Source organism: Peromyscus maniculatus, chromosome 8, assembly GCF_049852395.1.
Source record: "Peromyscus maniculatus bairdii isolate BWxNUB_F1_BW_parent chromosome 8, HU_Pman_BW_mat_3.1, whole genome shotgun sequence".
Classification (NCBI taxonomy): Eukaryota; Metazoa; Chordata; class Mammalia; order Rodentia; family Cricetidae; genus Peromyscus; species Peromyscus maniculatus.
The window spans coordinates 75,548,215-75,569,742 of NC_134859.1; the positions used below are offsets into that span (position 1 = coordinate 75,548,215).

The following is a 21,528-nucleotide window of genomic DNA, read 5'->3' on the forward strand; positions in this document are numbered from 1 at the left end:
AATCAGGAGCCCAAAGGCAGGCTACCCTCCAAACCACCACTACCGATCTTTCCTGCCTTCCCCATAACACTTTCTCGGTTAACAATCTTGTGCTAACTCTCCCCCCAGTTGCTGGAATAAATCATGAGGGTAAAATGTAAATAGGTGTGAATGAGCCTTCCAGGGCACAGAGGAAGGAGTATTTATTCTGCCTGGTCATGGGGCTCAAACCTGACCGGACTTTCCAGGGCATAAAGTAGTCAGGCTAAGACTCCCACTTCCCCTTACTAGGACAGCTACAGTTGGTCACTCTACCTTTACCCGGCCCGACCAGGAACCTGTCAGTCACAGCATCAGGATGGTTGGCCTGCTGTAGGCTGCCTCCTGCCCTCTTTTCCTCTCTTCCATCCGCCTCACCCACCCCAGCTGCAGCAAGTCATCTAGCGCCCTCCACAGGCACAGACCCTCCATCCGGATCCTGCCACCGCAGAAACACAAAGAAGAAAAGCCCCAACACCCAGGGGGCAGAGAGTATGTGACCATATAGCAAAGCAGATCCCACTCTGCCATTAGCTCGACACCAAAAGAGATGGCACGAAGTGACAGGGAAATGGAAAGCAGCAGAGACCAACTCAATCTCCTCTTTATTTTATGCAAAGTTTCCCTGGTGCTTAGTAATGCCTGCTTTCCTCCACTATTTAATCTCTGCTTCCATTTCATTCTTAGAGGGCCGTGATTATTCTAATTCAGCATTTGGATGACTTCATTTCCGCTCAAGTACACCCAGGTCAACTTGGATAGAAAAGAAAGAGGAGGAGAAGAAAAATAATCAGCTAAAAGCTATTAAATATCAGCCGTGAGCCTCGTGATTGGTTTTAGAGGCAGTGGTGAGGTTAGCAACCGTCAGAAACGCAATGCTCCTGCCTCTTCCTGCTTATTAACGCTTTTCCTGGGTCTTTTCTCTACTGTGGCTCCGAATGTAAATAAAGCACCGACTGGCAGCCCACTTACGGCTAATTCAAAGATATCGGAGTCTCCAAATAGGGAGCTGTAAAAACTTACGGGGCAGAAAACTCGACAAACCGGGCCATTCTACACAGACCGTTTCTGTGAGGACAAAGGAAGGAGGAAAAAAGGAGAAGAAAGAGCAAGGAAAAAGAAAAGCGTACGTGACCCATGTAATGGGGCGTCCTATTGATGGGGTGGGGGTGGGGCAGGATCTCCATATCAATGCTCACTCCACAGAACAATCGAGTTAGATGTCTATGCCAAGTCTAAATGAACTGTGCTTTCTCTCCCTGAAGAACCACCCCTTGCACCCACTGGCACAGGCCTGGGCCATGATTTCTGGTGCATTTTCAGTTCCCACTGAAAACCATCTCGGGAGAGAAAGCTTTCCTTTCTTATGCTAACAGCTCCATTGTAAGTGACCTCTTCAGAGGCCTCCAGGAGGACTCTGAGAAGGTGAGCCCCCTGGAAGTACTTCATGTCCCCTCCCATCCCCACCACAGGCCTCATTAACTCCTTTGCTCCCAAGAGCACCCGGGCCCTGCCCTCTTTCAAATTAAGTAAAGCTAAACCGTGCTGGGACACAGAGTGAAAGAGCCATGGATGAAGCCTTGTTCCTTTACCTAGAATGCAAATGAACATGCCATTTGATTAACATAATCTCAAAGTTTTTCCCAGCTTGCAACCCAGAAGGCATCAGGATATTTTTCTATTTGTATATTTTAAAACACTGTTAACAGTGCAATAATAATGTCTGATGCCTTTTGCCTAACAGCTGGCTATATTTTGTACACTAAGAGGGAAATGGGAAGCTTTCCTGGAAATCTACTGTCTATTTTAGGAATTCTTGTTTGAAGCAAAAACATGAAGATTTAGGAGAAGCGAGGCTAGGGAGCTGAATCTATTTCGAACTCCACCGGTCATAACAGAAACAGGGCTGAAGTGAGCAGGAAAACACAAAATTTTGGAGCACCAGGATGATGTACAGGCCAGCACAAGGACCTTGTTTACTGGTGGTCATGCAGTCTGCGCTGGGGCCTAAAGGGTGCCTATTGGGAAATGAGTCAGCTCTCTGCTGTCCACTATGGAGGACCTTCCCCATGTCCCCTTCTCCGAGGAGGTGCTTCTGAAGTGAGGGACAACATACACCAGACAGACAATGGAAATAACATGGAGACAGGGTTGGCTTTGTAAGGGGCTACCACAGGATGAAAACATAAACCTAAAATTCCACCATGGCCAGCCAGTGAGGGAAGGAACGAACCTCCCTGACCCTACTTACAAGTGAAGACACTTTCAGGAACACTCCAGACTCTGGAAAGACCAAGCAGGTGACTGCTGAGGCCCCACCTTCCAGCCAGCCCACATGCCCACACCCCTTCAGAAGATGAAGGCCCTGTGAGAGTATCACACAACCACAAAGAACACACACAGATGTTTGTTTTCTAGGCTCCTGGGAGAATCAAGCACCCACCGTACAGAGCTGTTTATCTGTACCACACATTTGGAGGTGATAAAAAATCTACCCCAGGATCACAGTCCACTTCCAGTAACTTGCCTCCTTATTTCTCACAAATCTCTTGCTTTTTCGAATTTCAAGGGCTTTATACCATTTTTTTTTCTTCTGGGTAACGTTCTCTTCACACTTTCTGTAGCAAAAGAAATCTGAATGGTGGTCACAGACCCACCTCCATACCCCTACCTACAGCCTGGGGGCTAGAAAGCAGCAGGCACTGGGTTTACACTCTCAACATATGCACCCCCAACCCCCACATCCGTGGGATAAATGAGGAGATCCCTATATGAAAAAGTCAGTTCATTCTGGCTTCCAATTGCTTTCCCCCATAAGGCTTTCAGACGCCACTCTCTGGAGCCATGGCTAACTGGCCAACTTTCTCAGCCCTTCACACAGCTCAGCTCTGGCAAGGAGAGCACAAAGAACCCCCTACCTCCTTCCCAGAGAGCTCCCTTCCCTGGGACCTGAGGAGCCATAATTTCCCAAACCCTGCCCTCCTTTGCTCGCCCCCCCACCACCACCACCATTGAGCAGCAGGCCGGCCCAGGAAGGGGTTAAAGTCCTCCTATCAAACCACAGCTCAGGCCCTGGCCCAGAAGGGACATGGGAACCGGGGCAGCGGGTGATAAAGGCCGGATTGTAGCAGCCCACTGGATTGGAAATGACTTGTAGGCCTAATGAAACAGAACTTTGGCAGTCAAACAGAATGAAAGGGAGTGAGACAATAAACGGCAAGACAAAGGGTGCCGAGTTCGGTTGAGCTTAGCAAAATAAGCTCACTTTGTTGCTGGGAAAAGCCAAAGCCGATTAGGATAAACCAATGACTAAGCATAAGTCTTCCAAACTAATTACACAGCTCGCCATGTGAAGTATAATTGGAAGCCTCCATGGCTCTCACCGGAGTCCTGTAAAGTAAGCATCACCTAGCGAGCAGAGCTGGGCACTGGAGCTGCCCTGGCATCATGGGAGCAGCTAGGAAGTGGGAAACTTTCTATCCTATCCAGGGCAAGGCGGAGGGGTCATTCGGCTTCCAATCCTCTTTGATCCCAAATCCCTTGCAAGAATGTAAGTAAGAGAGTGGAACTGGGGGGGGACGACGACAAAGAGGAGTGGGAGGAGGAGGAGGAGGAGGAGGAGGAGGAGGAGGAGGAGGAGGAGGAGGAGGAGGAGGAGGAGGAGGAGGAGGAACCTGTGTGTAGGGAGTGTTTCCCCAGCCCAGAGCACTTTGGTTAAGAGATGAGCTCTTCGGAGTGGCTCTGCTCTGGCATATCAGAGCATCAGTCATCTGCCAGGTTTTGGAATGGTCTATATACATCATTCCTGTATGTATGAAATCATGAACACAGATAATGTTCACCAAATAACCAAGGCAGTTAAATAAATTACTGGACACCAGCGTTTCTGACAAATGAATAAACCGTGCTCTCTGTGAGTGCTGTCTGCTGCCTGCCATGGGAGAGGCAGGGTTCTATCAGGAGTGTGGAGGCTAGCTTACGCCACAAGTACCCACCCCGGCTTCACCCAGCCTGGGCCGTGTGATCTTAGACAACTTCTTTTTCATCACCCACATAATGGAGATGCCATGTGTCTCACTTGACACCCTGGAAAGCACATTTTAAAATGCATTAAAAGCTTAGCACCAAAACATGTAACTGTAAAACAGAAACATCAACACACAGTAAAACTATCTTAAGATTAAGATCCGAACATCCCGAGTTTCAATCGTGTAGATCCAGCGCCTGGAAAAGGGAAGACTGAAAGTAACTTACTCAGTTTTCCTGGGTCTTACTCATACGACGAAGATTTCAGATTATAAATAGTGCCCTTTTCCAAATAAAGACTGTAGTCTCAAATCAAGATGCACTGCCCCTGAATCACGAAGCCCAGAAATAAACTTGACTGTGTTGAAGATTGTTTTGCTTTCTACATACCATGCTCACTACTGTGAGCAATATCTTCTTCTGTTAGTCTCTAAATACACTGGGTTATAATCTATCTACTTAAATCTAAACACTCTCTACAGTACTTTCACAGCTTAAAGACCAGTCTTAGGAATAATTCAGTTCAGGGGTCAACAAATCTGGTTCTCTGTTTGTTTTTATAAAGTTTTATTGGAACACAACCACAGCCATCTGTTTACATGCTGGCTGCAGATATTTTCACCCTACAAAGGCAGAAGCTACAATAGGGACCATATGGGTTGCAAAGCAATTTACTGGCCTTTACAAATCTGTCAACAGCTTCCCTCTAAGGGAAACTGAGGACAGAACCAAGGTCTGCCAAGGTGTTGCTGGAGGTCATCCCATAGTCAGGCCCAGCACCTTGCCATTCTCCATGGAAGGCACCAGAAACAGCCACCTAGGGTGGAAGGACAGCCATCTAAGTTTGCTGAGTCCCATGCTTGATTTCACGATCACATTTTAATGTCAACAAGTAGTGGCATCTTCTGAGAGGAAGATGGGGAAAAGCAGAAAGCGTTGCTAAGCCTCCATATTCTGAGTTATTTAAGGCTCTGTGTGTGTCATTCCGTACCCACTCCACTTACAGCAATGACACATTTAAACTCCCCTTAGCTCAGCCCCTTGACAGCAGTCCTGTCCGTGTGGGCTGCCACCTGAAACACACAGCTGGAGCAGCTGCTACCTCAGGCAGGACGGGAAAAGGGAGAGGACAGTAAATGATGGCGAGCGAAACCTAAAATGTGGCGCACCCTGCGTGGAGGCTGAGGTGGAAGTTCAGACACGGAAGCTGAGAGGCAGCAGGGCGTGTGTGCACTCTGGCTCCAACTTAAATCCCTATGGTCTCTACCATCCTCGAAATCAAGGAGGCTCCAGGACGTCTTTCTTCTCAGTGCAGACGGAAGGTGGGCGTGCCCAAGTCCGGGGCTCTCTCCTGCACATACTGAGGAGACGCCAAGTCTTCCTCTCCTAGCAGCACTCAAATACTATCTCCCAGTGAAAACCTGAACAAGGTAATATAAAGAAATGGCTTACCTGGCATTTGACAGTGAGCAGTATTCCTCTGAGGTAGCAAACTTAGGCCTCATTAATTTGCTTCAAGATAGCTCCAAACAAGCTCACACAGGCATTATATGTGCATGTGCATGCTGTGAGGATGCTTCACGTGGCAGTCTCCACAACCCCTGGCATGTGCTCGCACACGCTCATGCGCACACGCACACACCAGAATACACTTTAACAAAGGGTAAAGTCAACGTGTCAATTTACCCACTTCCTTTTGCAGCAGCTGGTTTTTACTCATGGTCCCCAAGGCCTACGAGGAGACTCTCCCTACTTTGATCACTCTGGATTCAGATGAACAATACCAGAATCCAGAGAGGCGGTGAACCCTGCCCAAGGGGCCACTAGACTCCAACAACCGACAAATAAGCTCTTCGGAAGGCAAGCCCAGATAAGACTCAGAGCGTATGTATGAAAGGAGCTGCTAGCCCGTGAGTAGAGTGTTACAGGTTTTGATACATTCCAAAGCCTCCTTAGTCCTTTAATAAAACACTCCAGAAGTTTATGCATCCTGACAGAATCCGAAAATACTACTGCACAATTAACTGGGCAGCATCCAACCCAGCAAGTGCCACGTTAGGGAAGATGGCCTGTGACTGCCGCTGAGACAAAGGGACAAGTGTTCTCAAGGCGGTGCTGGAAGCCGCTGTGGGCAGGGCCGAAGCTTGCTGAGTAGCCCACTGCTGGCGCTCTGAGTCACGACTGTGAGTGCTCAGGAGGAACAACTAGAAGGAAGGAAGGAAGGAGGGAAGGAGGGAAGGAGGGAGGGAGGGAGGGAGGGAGGGAGGGAGGGAGGGAGGGAGGGAGGGAGGGAAAGGAAGGAAGGAAGGAAGGAAGGAAGGAAGGAAGGAAGGAAGGAAGGAAGGAAGGAAGGAAGGAAGGAAGGAAGGAAGGAAGGAAGGAAGGAAGGGGAGAGATCCGAGAGGAAAGACAGCGGGGTTGGGGGGTGTGCAGAGATGCGCTGTCTGCGTCAAGTATGAGCCTGTCTGGAATAGAGGAACAGCTCATCCAGGCAGCAGCAACCTCCCTGACACCTGCAAATAGGCCTAGGAGATTCCAAGGCAGGTTAGGGCTCGAAAAAGAAATCCCGCCTCATGTTTGCAAACACCACCCCTGGACTCAATTTGAAGGCAGAAAGATAGCAAAGAGCCCCCCTCGCCCCCCACCCAGAGTATGGTGCAAGAAGGACTTGTCTCATTTAATTACTTCCAATCCTTCTCCCTAGGCAGGGAGGGGCCGATGATGGATACTTCCTCCTAGTGTCATAAACTGCTCTTGCAAAGAGAAGCCCTGTAACTCCAATGGCCATCAGCACACTTTGCTTTCCCTGTGAACTACCCAGAAAGAGTCAGCCCCCCAGACCGGACGTTCAGAAGGACTACGAGGGAGGCCTCTCTCAAAACCCACCTCGGTGGGAAATCCCATGGCATGTCAAATGCACAACCGAACTAGATGTGTGGTCCCCCATCCATGCAGAAGATGATTAATACAAGAGACCGGGGCAAGGGGTGTGGGGGGGGTGTCTTCAATTCAAAGCTAAATAAAGGTCATGGCCCTCATCTCAGGCAGTGTGGCTCATAAAGAGACCCAAATGGTGACTGAGTCATGGCTGTCCACTGCCCTGGGCAAGCGAGCAAAAGCACAGAACCTTCAGGCCAACTAGTGGGTGGCAGTGCCCTTGTCTCGGACTGTGGCAAACAGGACAGCCATCGTGGGAGTAAATGAACGATAAAAGCTTTGAGTGGGCACTGCACCTTCCCAGGGTACCGCAGAGCTCTGCCACGTCAGCCTGTCAGCAGAGAAGACTCAGAACTATGATGGAAGGAGCTGGTCCTGTAACAACACCCACAATTACTCAAAGAAGCAGGAAGTGGGGGGCCGGCTTAGCCATTCACCTGCCAACCTCCTTAGAGCTATGGCTTCTGTGGGAGCTAGAGAAAGAGGGCCACATAAAGGCCAGTCCAGGGCAGCGTGACATCTGGGGAGATGGCCACCTTCAGGAAAACCCCACTCATGCGCTACTGTCTCTTTCACCAACCAGGAAGCAGCTGACAAAGCCAACACCCACAGATGTTCATCTCATATGTCTATCTAACGCCCCCCCACGCCTTCTCCTCACCCTCCATTTCCTGACTGAGCACTCCTAGCCCCAACAGCATAGCTCAGGATGTCATTTTGCTTGTCTCGTGGGCATTCGGATCAGAACGATGATGGGTACAGCCAACATCTTTCCCAAGTCTCCTTGGGCACTTAACAAGGGGGGACGTTCTGCTGCCAAGGGCCCCAGACACCCCCATTTCTGAATGTCATCTCCCAGAAATACAAGGTGTATGGAATCCCAGCACTGGCTCACAGGGCTTTACCTCTCACAGCTTCTGTGGGCGCCTGTGCCCTGTGAGTCACAACCCCACATCCTTTCCCAGTCCTGGCTCCATGTGGCTGGCAAATGACAGCCAAACAGTACTGAAAGGCCACTCTGTGTGCTCCTGCAGGCGCACAAGGCTCCACGCCAACCAAAGCCAGACTCTTCCATTGCAGCGCCTGGAGTTTCATGTAAATCCTAACAGGGAAGTTCAAGGACCCAGTTCTAGAAGATACGGCTCTCGTGTCGGCCCAGGTAGCCACATCTGAGGCTCCACCCACACCTGTGGGCGACTACGGTCCACCCAGGGGCAGCACTTACCTTGCCAAACTGCTCGAAATACTGCTTCACATCTTCCACAACAGTGTTCGCAGACAATCCTCCTACAAATATTTTCTTTGTTCTTGTGACCATCTGCAAGGGACGACAAGAGGGGGGGGCAGAGGTTAACGGGGTTATCAGAACCAGTGTTTAGTAAGACACTTCAACAAGCCTTGCTCCAATGTTCTTCCAAGAAGGCAGTTTGGAACCTGTGCTAGCATCATGGACCAGACCATTAGATAGCTAAGGATGCTGGAGTCAGCTCTTCCGAATTATCTTAGGCATTCAGCCTACCAGAGCAGACTGGAACTTCTTGACAGCAGAGGGGGCCCCCTAGGACCTCTGTGGCCACAAAACACGGCTTCATTAGCATACCGAGAAAAATCCCACAGCAGGCTATTTTAAAATCGAAGAGACACAAACGTAACAGAGCTATATGCATAAAGATGATGCTCAGGTAGCAGCCAAAACCTTGTCAATTAAGACCACACGCCCAAGATGATATGGGCAGCACAACTGCTCTTGATGGATTTAAAAAAAAAAAAAAAAGCTGGATGGGAAGGGAAGGGGGCGGGACTGGCAAGAGTTGTGGGAGGGGTATGAACATGATCAAAGCACGTTGCACAGAGTTCTCAAGGAACTAATAAACTGGTTTTTAATTGAATACATAAGGACGAGGGATAGCTCTTGCTTCAAACGCTCAAGGCCTTGGCTCAATCCCCCTTACTTAAAAAAATAACTGTACAGACAATCCAAAGGAGGAGTGTGCTTCCTAGGCTCAGCTGTTCTCATGCTGGCCTAGGCCTGAGGCTAAGACGGGTGCTGACCTCGCACTCAGGGACCACCCTGAGCTCTGCCCTGACCACCTTCAACGCCCTCTGGACAGCCTGCAGTTCACCTTGATCAACCCTATGCCGGCCCCACTAATCTCCAGGTTTCCACACCTCTGTTCTCACAGGACTTCCTCCCTGGAATGCCTCTCTACTCCCAGACCTTCCCCATGGCAAGCTGCAACCATCTTCCAAGTTTCCATGACCTTCTTCTAACTCCCAAACATCCATGTGCTATCCCAGCCAGGCTGACGCTAATCTCACCTCCTCTGAAGTCACCTGCGTCCACACACAGCCTACACACACACACACACACACACACACACACACACACACACACACACACCTCTGATTCATGCTAAATCCCTTTCTCCTTCACATGTCCAGGCTCTGACTCTGTAGGACTTCCACAACACCAACACTGGGGCTAGGCAAACGGAAGCTAACACTGAACTCCAAGGCGTGCAAAAAAAAAAAAAAAAAAAAGGAAAGCAACTATGGCCCATGTTCTAGAATCCAAGCAGCTCCAAAGGAAGGGGAAAAGGAAGCCACATCACACAAACTGCTTAGGGCAAGGACCAAAAGTCCTGTAAGAGGAATAAACAATCAGGGAGGAGACTGCATTTGGAAAATGTGTTAGCAGGGGTCTTGATGTCAAAATTGAAAACTTGAAAGGCAGGTACACAACTCTGAGCCCAGCACTCAGGAGGCTGAAAGAGGGCAGAGTTTGAGACAGTCGGGATCTTGTTTCGAAAGGAAAAATAAAATAAATAATTGAGGATAAAAATCTAACAAAGGGTAGGAAAATTCAGTAGGCCCCAAGATTTTTTTTATTATTATTTTAAGTCATCTATGCTATTACTGCTGGATGCAGGATACAGGCAGGGTACCACACCTTACTGGATAGCAATCACACCAGCACTCTTAAAATATTTGGCAAGTGAACCAACACACCCACAGCACATCAGCCGGTTGTCACGCTGCACATCCAGGGCACACTGCTGACACGTCTGAGTAGAAAAGATACCAGAAACCCAACCCCACTGTTTCATTACATGTAACTCTAGATAGGACTCGCTCTCCTGGATCTGGAGTCTCTCCTCTACTCCACAGGGTGCTGTGCCAGGTCCACAAAGTCCCCTCTGCCACCCATGCCACCCAAGCCTCATGAGTCCAAGACTGGGTTGGCTGAGTCAGAAAGAGACAGCCAGACTTTAGGAAGCTTAGGCTTTAGTAAGCTGCTCTCGGTGGGCACACAAGCCACGCGGCCAATGGCTGATCCCAAACTAGAGCACACGAAGGGCTTTCTGCACTGCTTCAAGAGGACACTGTGAGCCTGCCAGCTGCTTCGTCCTGCTGCATGGGAGTCTAAAGCTGGGGTTTACTGGTTTTCTCTTCCTCATGTCAAAGGCTAAGGATGAGACGGCGAGGCTCGTGAGGACATTCTCGAAAAGATCCTGCCGGGATCCACAACACAGTGCCCACCTCCCAGGCTCCCTTGATGAGCTGGCCGCACCTCTTCTTGCTCCTGACATTCATCTCCCTTCTCACTTTCCGATAGACTAACATCTCCTTGACGGTCAAACTGTATCAAAGCCCCATAAGGGTTCATCTTGACTGTGAACTCAATTGGACTGAGAGAGTTGAAGACATCGGGAAAGCACACCTCTGAGTGTGTCTGCGAGAACACTGTGAGCACCCACTGGCAGGTACTAACCAGCAACTAAGGGGGAACCACCTGCCAAAGGCCAGGGGCTCCGTGAACTAGCAATAGAAAGAGGAGAACGCAGCGAACCGGGCACATGTGTCCATTTTCACACTCACTCACACACACTCTCCTACACTGTTTCCAGGTCTCCGTGCTAGAAGTTGTTCCCTCCACTAAACTGAACTGAAACCTCAAGCCAAAAGTAAATTCCCACTCCCTGAAGTTACATTCAGTCATACCAACGAGCAAAGCTAACTAATATGATAGGGGCCTTCTTCAGATTTCAATCTCTTCCTATACCTACTAATGGTCAAATCCCACTAGCCTAACTTCCCTAATGTATTCACTCAACAGACCCAGTAAGTGCTGGGCACAGGAGCATACACCCTAAGAGAACGTGGAATTCAATCCACTATAAAATGGAGATAGAATAATTAGCTTAGCACACACACTCCCATGAGGCCTAAGCTAAATACCATATGCCAAAGAGTCTAGCAGGGCACACTGAAGACGACGGCTTAGCGGTCACTAAAACCGACCCCAGAGTTAATTACTGAATCCATCCTGTATGCTTAAAACCAATGGACAGCAGAAAAATATTTTATTCAAATAGCTCTAGAAGAAATCAACTCCTATCACCCCATCCTAAATCTCAGTAATTTCAAAAACGCTGTTTTCAATTCTATGTAATACCTGATAATCCTATGCTTTAATTTTGCACAGACACCCCCAACTCCAACCAAGTAATTAAACCTGTAAAGAAATGTTAACATGGCCTCAGACATCCTGGTGCAGACCTCAGAGCACCTCTGGTGGGACCTTCCATGGAAGAGACCCTGTGGCCTCCTCACTGCTTAGAGTCCGGCGACACAGAGCTGGAGCCCTACCTAGATTCCAAACATTCCTGGGAACCCAGAGAAGAAAAAACGATCGCCCTGTCTTCATCTCAACTCCTGAAGCTCAGCAGCCACTGGCTAAATGAAAAGATCTCTTCAGACCGTTCCGCTGTTGCCTGGCAGCTGTGAGCATGCCCAGACAGAGGCCTAAACATGGAGACAGGCAGCCAACTATAAATCTACACAGTCTCCCTGCAAAGACCTTAAAAACCCTCCCCTTTGGGGAAAGATGAGAAAACCCAGGCTCTGGACAATGCACCAAAGCATCGGAGTTACTAAAACATCCTTTCTAGGATCCGGCTCAGATAAAGTGATGGCTCTCACTCCTCAGCAAACACTAAAAAGAAACTGGTTTCATCAGAACCTTCCAGACATGAAAAAGCCAGAGGGGAAATGTCAGCTTGGTTAGCTGCTTTAGAAGAGGGGCGCACAGCCAGGGGGCAGTGGGCTGTGCGTCAGGACCTCTCCCACCAGGGCCCCTGGGGTGGGTGGACGGGCAATGGGGTGATCTACTTGGGTAATCTCAACACCATTACCACCAAACAGACTGGAGACTGCTCTGTGATTTGCATTCTGCCGAGGGATGCAGGAGGCAGAGGACCCGCAATCACAGATTCTTCCCTTTCCCTTCCATCTCCATGGCTACTAAGGAGGGCAGGAAGCAGAGGGGGCTGGGATACTGTACTCAGGCTCCCAGGGGAACTACACAGGAGTCTTCACACTCAAGTAAACATCGTGCAAGGTTTGTGTGGACATTAAGTGTGCACAGGTGTGCTCATGAGTAGTAATTCACGCTGGTGTGTGCTCAGGGTAACTCTGGTCCATCCTGAGCCCTGGCTTCTATTTCTTCAAAGCTATCCAAAACTTTCGCCTTCTCCTGACCTTGGAAATGGTGACTAGGAGAAAGTATGCACTGGCCTCAAGCTCTATGCTCATCTGAGTTATGAGAAATCCTTTCTACCCGGTGAAGGAATCATTGGGTCGTCTTCCTGAACCTTGACATCAGCAGACTCCACACCTGGAGTCTTGAACACTGGCCACCGCACCCCAAAATGATCAGGGGCCACACTTGCCTCCCACAGTGCACTGAAACTGAAAAGCCACGAACAGCTCAGTCCAAAACCCTCCAGGTAATTAACCTTAGACTTCCCTTCGTTTGGGGTTTTCGGTGGAGGGCTGCAGGAAATCTTCACACTGGAGTGCTTTACACTACTGGGGATGTAAGGGACCTATCCAAGAGCCCTGTGGACACAGGATCACAAGGACTACAAGGCTTCCCAAGGTGTCTCTCCCTTTATGGCTTAGGGTGTTCCTCTGAGAAGTGGGGTGTGTGTGTGTGTGTGTGTGTGTGTGTGTGTGTGTGTGTGTGTGTAATACACATGGGGAAGCAGGACTTGGTCAGGTTCTCAAGGCCCCGCTGTGAACTTTTGCATCTATACCCATAATTTAACTACACAACTAAAGCTCTCCACACACCCCTTGGCGCTACAAAGGGCCCAGCATGCATGCCAGTTCTGAAAATTGCTGTTTACACGTGGCCTTAGCCAGCTGCTAACTACAGCTGCAAAGACGTCCCACCTTCCTGCCTAAAACTAGAGAGCTGGTATGCTGGGTCGGGGGGATTTTGTTTTTGATTTTTTGGTTAAGTATTAAAAATTCCATTACGACAAAACAAAAACTATGCTTCCATTTGAAATGATCACACAAGAGTAACAACCCATTTGTGGGTCTTATTCTACAGTCCAGGTTTGTACTTGTGGCGATCCTCCTGCTTCAGCCTTCCCAACCGTGGGGACCACAGGCATTAGTAATCATTCCTGGCTACCAATTAAATTTCTGCAAAGTAAGATAAAGCAAATAGTGTGCACACGCGTGCATGGGTCTGTGTGTGTAAAGCAGAAGGAATGAAGGAAGGTTAGAGAGAAATATATTTAAGAAGACAAGAGGAGGGAAGCTAGATCTAATAGTATTTCCCCAAAAAATGATAGTAAATCCCAAAGATAAAGTAATCCCAGAAGGAAAGTTGAGACAAAAAAAAAAGTCTAAATATCTCTTAAACACAGCAAATGCATACAAAGATAGGAAGTGACTCCAGACAGCCCTCAATGGGTACAGGCCCTGAGCAATCAAATCCACTTTTGCTATTATCAGGTCTTGGAAAAGAGTTCAAAGTCCCCTGAAAACACGAACATCTTCATCCCTAGAAGCCCAGGCTCCTCTCTCCCATGTTCTCGCCCTTGGGAACCCTCTGATGGAGAAAACTCAGGATACACGGTGTTAGAACGCTATCACGCAGTGGGGTCTTGAAAAACATCCAGTCTATCACCCCCATCAAGTAAACAGAGAAATCCAGCCTCAGCAAAAAGAATCATCTTCAACTTAGAGGCAAGGTGTGCACTAAGGAGGACTGCTTGCCAAGGTCCTAGACAGGTTCTCTATCCATTAACCCCAGAACACAGTGCTCACCGAATCCAAAGTCAAGGACAGACTACATGCTGCTCTCCACATGACAGTGTTCCCTCTGCATTTTGAGAACTTGATCCCAGGCTTTATTCTGAAAACATGTAAACTGAGGACAAAAAACACTCCCAACATCACCACCCAGGGATCCAGGACCATTTCCCAAGGTGTTCCTTCAAGGGACAAGCCTTCTTCCATCCCAATTTTGTTGGGGTGTGGGTAAGTGGGTGGGTGAGTGGGTGCATTTATCTGTGAATATACTTAAAACCACCGAGCTGTATGTCTCAATGTTCAATTTGTATGTTTTTTTTTTTTTTTAAATTCTATCTCAGTACAACTCCAAAATCAAGCCTGGGGAATTCCTCACCTGAGACCCTGGATGCAAACAGGTTAGGATCAACCCAAGCACCCAAGAAGCTGCCCTCTGTGTACTCCCTTCTGCTCTGTCTCATTTAATTCCATGGGCCTCAAGTCACCCACCTGCAGTTGCACACCCAGAGGGAAAGTGTAAGTAACAATATTTTATGTTGCCTACTTCAGAAATTAATTTACCTTCAGGGGAAACTAATTGCGAAAATAGCCACCAATGTTCTGGGTTCTCTCTCTCTCTCTCTCTCTCTCTCTCTCTCTCTCTCTCTCTCTCTCTCTCTCTCTCTCTCTCTCTCTCTCTCCCTGTCTAGAGCTATCTGCCAGAGAGCACTAGGGTTCAAGCTACAATTTGGCATTCTCTCTAAATAGCTTTAAAATTGGAAGGGAAAAAAATAGCCTTCATCTATATGGGGTTGGAATATAATTTACACACAATTATACAACATAGTCAGGTTACAACATTACCTCTGATTAAAATAACAGTAACTCAGTGACAGAAGGACGTGATCTCATAATGCAATGATCAGGATGCTTTCTTTCCTGGGGCGCTCGCACACCCCACCCTCATTCCCAGAAACCCTCTGCATGGCTCCCTCCCAGACTCATTTAAAAAATACTACTTCCTCTTACCCTTGGGGGAAAGCTGCAGCCACAGGGTGACCTGTCCACAGATCGTATCAGAGAGTAATATCCTAGACAGTGGCATTGAATCATATTGGGCTGGGGGAGGGGAGGAGGTGGTAACAGAAAAGGCATGGAGATGAGTGTTGCTTTGGAAAAGCACAGGAAATTAAGGAGCGTGATCCACACAGCAACTGACGCTGAGCGAGATGGCTGGCCCTCATCCCTGCCACAGGCATCCAAGCTGCTCTGTACCCACAGACAGCTGCTCCATCACTCTATCCTTGGGAATTCCCCACCCCCTACACACACGCCCTAATACAGTTTCATGAGTTGAACTCACGGTAGCGAAAGCCCCCCAAAACGGTCTCCAGTGTTCCAACAATTACCAATACATCACTGCAATTAAAACCCAGAGTCTTTTAGAGCCACAGCATTAGATTAAATTAAACAAGCACCCTTTACTGTGATGACCCTGCAAGGCATGTGTACCTGCCTGCATGCAGAAGCGGCACCTCCAGAGCCCCAGACAGGCAGCCGAGGAAACTCTTATCAACTACTGGGGAGAGTGGGAGGAGGGAAGGCAGACAGGATGGTGGACTGCCATAAACCCTTCCTAGTTAGTGCCTGTGCTCACGGAGCCCTCGGCACCCTCTCAAGGCATGTGTACCTGCCTGCATGCAGAAGCGGCACCTCCAGAGCCCCAGACAGGCAGCCGAGGAAACTCTTATCAACTACTGGGGAGAGTGGGAGGAGGGAAGGCAGACAGGATGGTGGACTGCCATAAACCCTTCCTAGTTAGTGCCTGTGCTCACGGAGCCCTCGGCACCCACCCTAAGAGAAATCCCTCGAAATATGCCCAAGGTGGTGGCACAGACCCAGAGTGATTCTTCACAGAGATTTAAAAAACAAAAAAAAAGGCACCACAATCTTAAGAATAAGTTTCAACTATCTCTCATCAGTCTACCCACCCTTGCCTTTGAGTACATCTCTGTATAGTATACCAGGGATAGGTGAAGTTCCCGAATAGCTCTGAAGTTCTCTCTTCTATCAAATGGGCATAAGATCTTAGCCTAAATAACACACATTGAGACCACCAGCTACTGTGGCATTATAACTGAGCATACACACACGAGGGAGAGGCAGAGAGAGAGAAATCAACTGATTGATTGGCTTATTGATTGATTTTCTGCTCCCTCCAATAATGCTAAGGAAGGCCTACCCCTGACTGAGCCTGTGTATATAAACAGCCTCCCTGAGATCTACCCCATCACCTCTCTGCTCTAGCCCCTCCAGTATCTAACCCCAAGCTCAACAATGTCTGCAACTCTCCTCCCTGGAAGCGGGACCATATACGGGTATCAGGATGTATGTACACACAGCCATGGGAATCTGGACCGTATACAGTTATCAGGATGTATGCACACACAGCCATGGGGATCTGGACCGTATACAGTTATCAGGATGTATGCACACATAGCCACGGGGAGCTCAGAGTATCCCTCTCTGTCTCCCAAACACTATGTAGATACCACCAGGGTGGTAGATGGTTTCCATGTGGAAATTAAGTTTCAAACCACCTCACAATCAAAAGCATATGCCTGCTCCTTTGCCTGTCTCTGCGGAGGGTCTCCTTGTCCTCCACAATGACCTTTAGGAAACAGCAAGGATGGACTGAGAAGCTGGGCTGAAAACAGTCACAGCACTCACACAGCAAGGATTACAGACCCTCAGAGACACAACTAAGGCATGCCATGCTTCGGTAGATGCTGCCAAACCCCGGGAAGACAGTCCAAGGGAGGAACTCTAGAGCCATCCCTCCAGTAATTTAAGAACAACAACCTGGCCTGCTCCTCTTTAGACAGAATAAAAACTGGGCTGCTTGGCAGGTTCTAAAGCCCCTGCACCCCACCCCCCAAGCCCTCCAGTTGATTTCATGAAAAGAACAAATGGCAGCAGCCTTAACCCTTAGCCCTGATTACCGTCATTACCATAGTTTAGATGTACGTGGCAATCAGCTCCTGATGAGCACGCTTTACCTAATCCGCGGCCCTGAGAGGGCTGTGCGCGGTGGCATTGGTGCTCCCGTTGCACAGACGCTTGGCCCTGACTGCCATCTTAGTGCCAACAGACCGTGCCCGGCCCCACCCTCAGTGACTCCCAATCCAGGGGTCCAGAGGCAGACCCCAGCATCAACAGTTCTTCATACATTCCCAGGAGGTCAGACTGTGCAGCCTGGGCTCTGCAAGAGGCTACTTCAGGGCATCCTTAGGGAAGAAAAGGGAGGTGGGGATGGATGGCCAGACCCTCTTCCATCAGAACCCAAAGGAAAAGGATGAACAGATAGGCAGAAGCCCTCAGGAAGTGTGAGCTAGCAAGAGCTGGGTCACTGTCCCAACTCAGCCTCTTGCCTACCTGTGCGGTTTGAAGTGGGCATGTTGTAGGTGGAGACAATGCTATGGGAGCTGCTGTAAGAACACCAGAAAACAAGTATGTCAAAGCATCCAGCCCGCAGAACACTCTCCAGAGACCTGGACCGGTCCAGGCAGAGTGAGAACACAGAGAAGAAGAAAAGAAAAGAATGATGAATGGGCAAAGATCCTCTCTGGTAACAAGCCACAGTCACACTCTGTCCAAGGACCAAGCTCTGTGTTAGGCTTGGTGGATGCAAAGCTGATGGGCGCTGGTTCCACTTCAAAGATGTCCACAGCCAAGTAAGAGGCTGGGCTTAGGAACACAGGGGTTGGCCATGGCCTGAACTGTGAGGGTCAACCAGGGATGCCCAAAAGAGCCCGGGGAAAGGGCCTCCAAAGCAGAAGCCCAAGCATCTCCAGTGGCGAGCGAGAGTTGCCGGTGGCTGCTAGAATGGTACAGTGCAAAGAGGAAACTGGACAGGTGAGACAGGAAGACCCTTGCAGGCCAGGCCAGAGAAAGGAGCAGAACCTCCACAGGGCTTAACCCAGGGAGGGGCTCCTCAGTCTTGTTAAGGAGAAAAACAGATCTGCTGAAAGTGGAACGAGCGGGCGACGGAGGCCGAGCCTTTTCAATTCTAGCAAGGAGGTCTGGACAACAGGAAGGGTGTGAACCGGGAAGAAGATGCCTAGATACAGGTTCCACTGACTAAGGTGCAGTCAGGGGTCACCTTCCCCATCCCAAGACTACTTCCTGCCTCTGCCACTATACTGTTCTAAACATCCTGAGGAGGGTGTTTAACAGGCGGGTAGGTGAGGCAAGGGTTACATAAAGAGAGATAAGCACATTGCACCCTGGGCTCAGTGGTCTTTGAAATACCCAACCTTCTGTTAAGTCATAAATTTAAACTGCCATGGGGTGAAGTGGGAGGGGCAGGAATCAACCCCTCTTGTCCCCATAGGAAGTGCTGGTGTGGTTCCCTCATCTTCTACAAGTAGGTGGGAGAAGAGGAAACCCAGAGACGTGTTTGCAGTTAGACGGACACCCAAAGTTACATATTGTTAACTGTTTCACCCCTCAAAAAAGAAGCAAGGCGATTTTCCTAAACCCAAGAGGGCAGAGGCTCCGAGAAGAGCAGGCACTGGTCCCGGCACCGTGAGCCGGCCAAGTGCTCAGACCAGAAAGAGGTGGAACTCCTGCGGTGGATTTATGAAGTGACCTCGAACGCAAGCCGCACAGCTCTCTTTTCTTCTCTACAAAATGAAGCCAAGAGCAAGTGTGAAGGCACCAGGAGAGCCAGCAAGCTAGAATGCTTGTGCTCACAGGGACATGGGAGAATTCTAGACCAGCCTGGACTGCATGACCAGAAATTGCTTGTGTGTGCGTGTGTGCTCCTTAAAATAAAATAAAAAAATAATAAATTTTAAAAAAGTGGTGGGGAGTAAAATAAATAGCACATGAAACGTGCTTGGTGCTGGGGCTGGAATGGTAGGCACAATCCCTTCCCAGTCTTCCACGCCCTCTCCTTCTCTTCCTCTGCCTGCTCGCCTGGGCATGAGGGTCAAACCTTCCCTGCCTGCTTCTCAAACAAACAGAATAAAAAGCACTTGCAAAGGCCGAAAGTAGGCTCCGTAAACTAAGTAACTAGTTACTCAGGCTTCCTTCAGCTTACCCCCCACACCACCCTGAATGTGCCCACCTCTGGCCGAAGCCTTTGCAACCATTTGGGAGGGTTGAAGACACCCCAGCATAAACACCACAGCCAGCCTACAAGAGACAATGGCTTTATCTGCTTTCACCTCCACAGCGCGCCGAACCTTCTGGAGAGGAACAAATTGTTCCCCATTAGGAAGGTCATTCTATGGGAGAGATAAAGCTATCTGCGCCTCAGAGGTAATATTTCTCTGCTACACCAATATCCTAATACATCCGCGTTCTGCTCGTGCCAGGGACATACTTCCATAAACTCTCACATAAAAGAAAACTTGATTTTCCAGTGGGGTAAATGGAGAGAGAAAAGAAACAACCCTGCAAGCAAGAATATTACCATGAGACAGCGCTGGGCCAGCCAGGAAGTTGACTAAAGGTGCGCCACCACTGACGTTTTATAGCCACCAGGTCGGCTCCATTGGAAGAACGCTGGCAAGAGGCAGACCAGAGAGAGAAGCCGTGCATGTCTCCCACCAACTGGCCTGGCTGGCCGTTGACTGAGGTTAAGAGGCAATGGGGGAGTCGTACCTATCAGCCAATGTGCAGGGAACTCACTGGAGAGGGCTATGAAAGCAGTCTCGTGACCCAGTCGGCGCACAGGGCCTAGCTCTCTCGCAGGAGCACTTCTGACAGGGTGGGCTTGCATGTGGGGGTGAAAGCGGCTAACGCCTTGCTTCCCGGGGGGGGGGGGGGGGGGGGGCATGGCTGTGCTCTTTGGGCAGGGGTATCTTCAGCCTTTGGAATGGTAGCGAAGCCCACCTTGCGCTTGGCAACTGCTGTGCATCGGGGAAGAAAAAGCTGTCCATCCAGTTAAACCTCTTTCATCATGGGCCACTCACTCCCTTCACACACACACACACACACACACACACACACTGGGACTCTGTGTGCTTCCGTACCAGGGGTTGGGATGAGGACTCGGTCAAATTCGCCACCCAGAAACCATGCCTCCAAGGACAAGACAGTGGTCAGTTTACCCCCAGAATGGAATTAGGGGCGTTTATCTGCTTTGCTCATCCTGTACTCAAGAGTATAGAAAGAAAAGCAATCTGCAGACGATTCCAAGTCCCCGGACACCATATTCACCTCCTCTCTTGTTCTTGGGTAAGCCATGCACTCCTTATTGTGAAGCTGGGCACGAGCTCTCAGGAGATAAAAGCCTTTGTTCCTAAGGAAAACAGCTGGCCAGAGTTCTGTGTAGCAGCCACAGAGATGGAAGCAGGAAGTGCTGTGATGGACAGGTCCCTCTACACTGAGTCAGACAAACTGTTCCCTCTGCTACTGGGTGGCCATCGGATGGGGCATTTTTGAATGTCAAAACTCACTGGTGACATCCGATAAGAAACCAACAGTATTCACAGATATTTCGGCAAATTCCCATCACCTATGTCACCTGCTATTAATTAATACCTGGATACTAACTAATGATCAGTACCACATCAACCGCTACCAGCCCTAGAATCCCAAACTAAAAGGTTTGAGCCTCTGCTCGGGAAGATTCCCCCAGAAGCCTAAGGAACATGCACATGATAACATGAGTATGCAGAAGAAATGGAAGGAAGGCTGATGAGCTGGGTCAGATGAATGGAAAGCTTCAGAGATGAGATGCCGGACTAGGGTTTTGAAGGTCGAGCAGAAGTTTTTCAGACAGGCACAGTCACAATAAGCATGAAATATCATCACTTGTTTCAGTCCCTCTGAGTCTGGCAAAGCTGCAGCGGAAATCAAGTGGAAAGAACATCTGTTGGGAGATAAGGACGGCGACACAGCAAGGGTGATATCACAGGAGTCTTGTGGACTGTAACCAAGGAGACTGGACTCCATCCTGCGGGCAAAGGCTCATCGGTCATTAAGTTCCAAGCAGCTGTCTGAACTCAGGCAGATCACAGCCTATTTTAAGAGCCTTCTCCTGCCCTTCACAGAGGCCCTCCTTGTCTTCCTAAGCAAAATGGGCATTCCTGAAACCCAGGATACCTCAGAAACTATGATCATTATGTGCAGCTGTTCCCCAGGGGACATCTGTGGCTCAGGGAGGCTCATTCCCCATGCTGCCCTCACACTTGCTGGAAATGTGGTCCTCCCCTGGACCACAAATCTTATCCTTCAGAACACCTCATTGTCTTCCTCCGGCCCTGCCTGTGCTTCCAAGTCTACTCACCCACCCACCCCACCCCCCCACCCCCCGAAAGATTCTTCGTGTCCCCAGTGGAGCCAGGACAGGGATGTGTGAAAGCATGTGGGTAGGCTGGGAGAACCCCGAGAAGACGGTCTGCTCCAAGAAAGACCTGAGAAACGAAGCAGAGGAACCTCCTCTGA

The 21,528-nt window shown here is 49.3% G+C and overlaps 1 protein-coding gene across 13 annotated transcripts in view; it reads right to left on the minus strand.

The window, feature by feature from the left end:
- Positions 1–21,528, minus strand: part of Msi2 (musashi RNA binding protein 2) — a 367,917-nt gene that overhangs the window by 235,424 nt on the left and 110,965 nt on the right. For all 13 annotated transcript variants that reach the window (XM_076543106.1, XM_076543101.1, XM_076543099.1 and 10 more), the window contains one exon: positions 8,207–8,299. In XM_076543106.1, the coding sequence (XP_076399221.1) occupies positions 8,207–8,299 (93 nt within the window). The remainder of the gene's footprint in view (positions 1–8,206; positions 8,300–21,528) is intronic.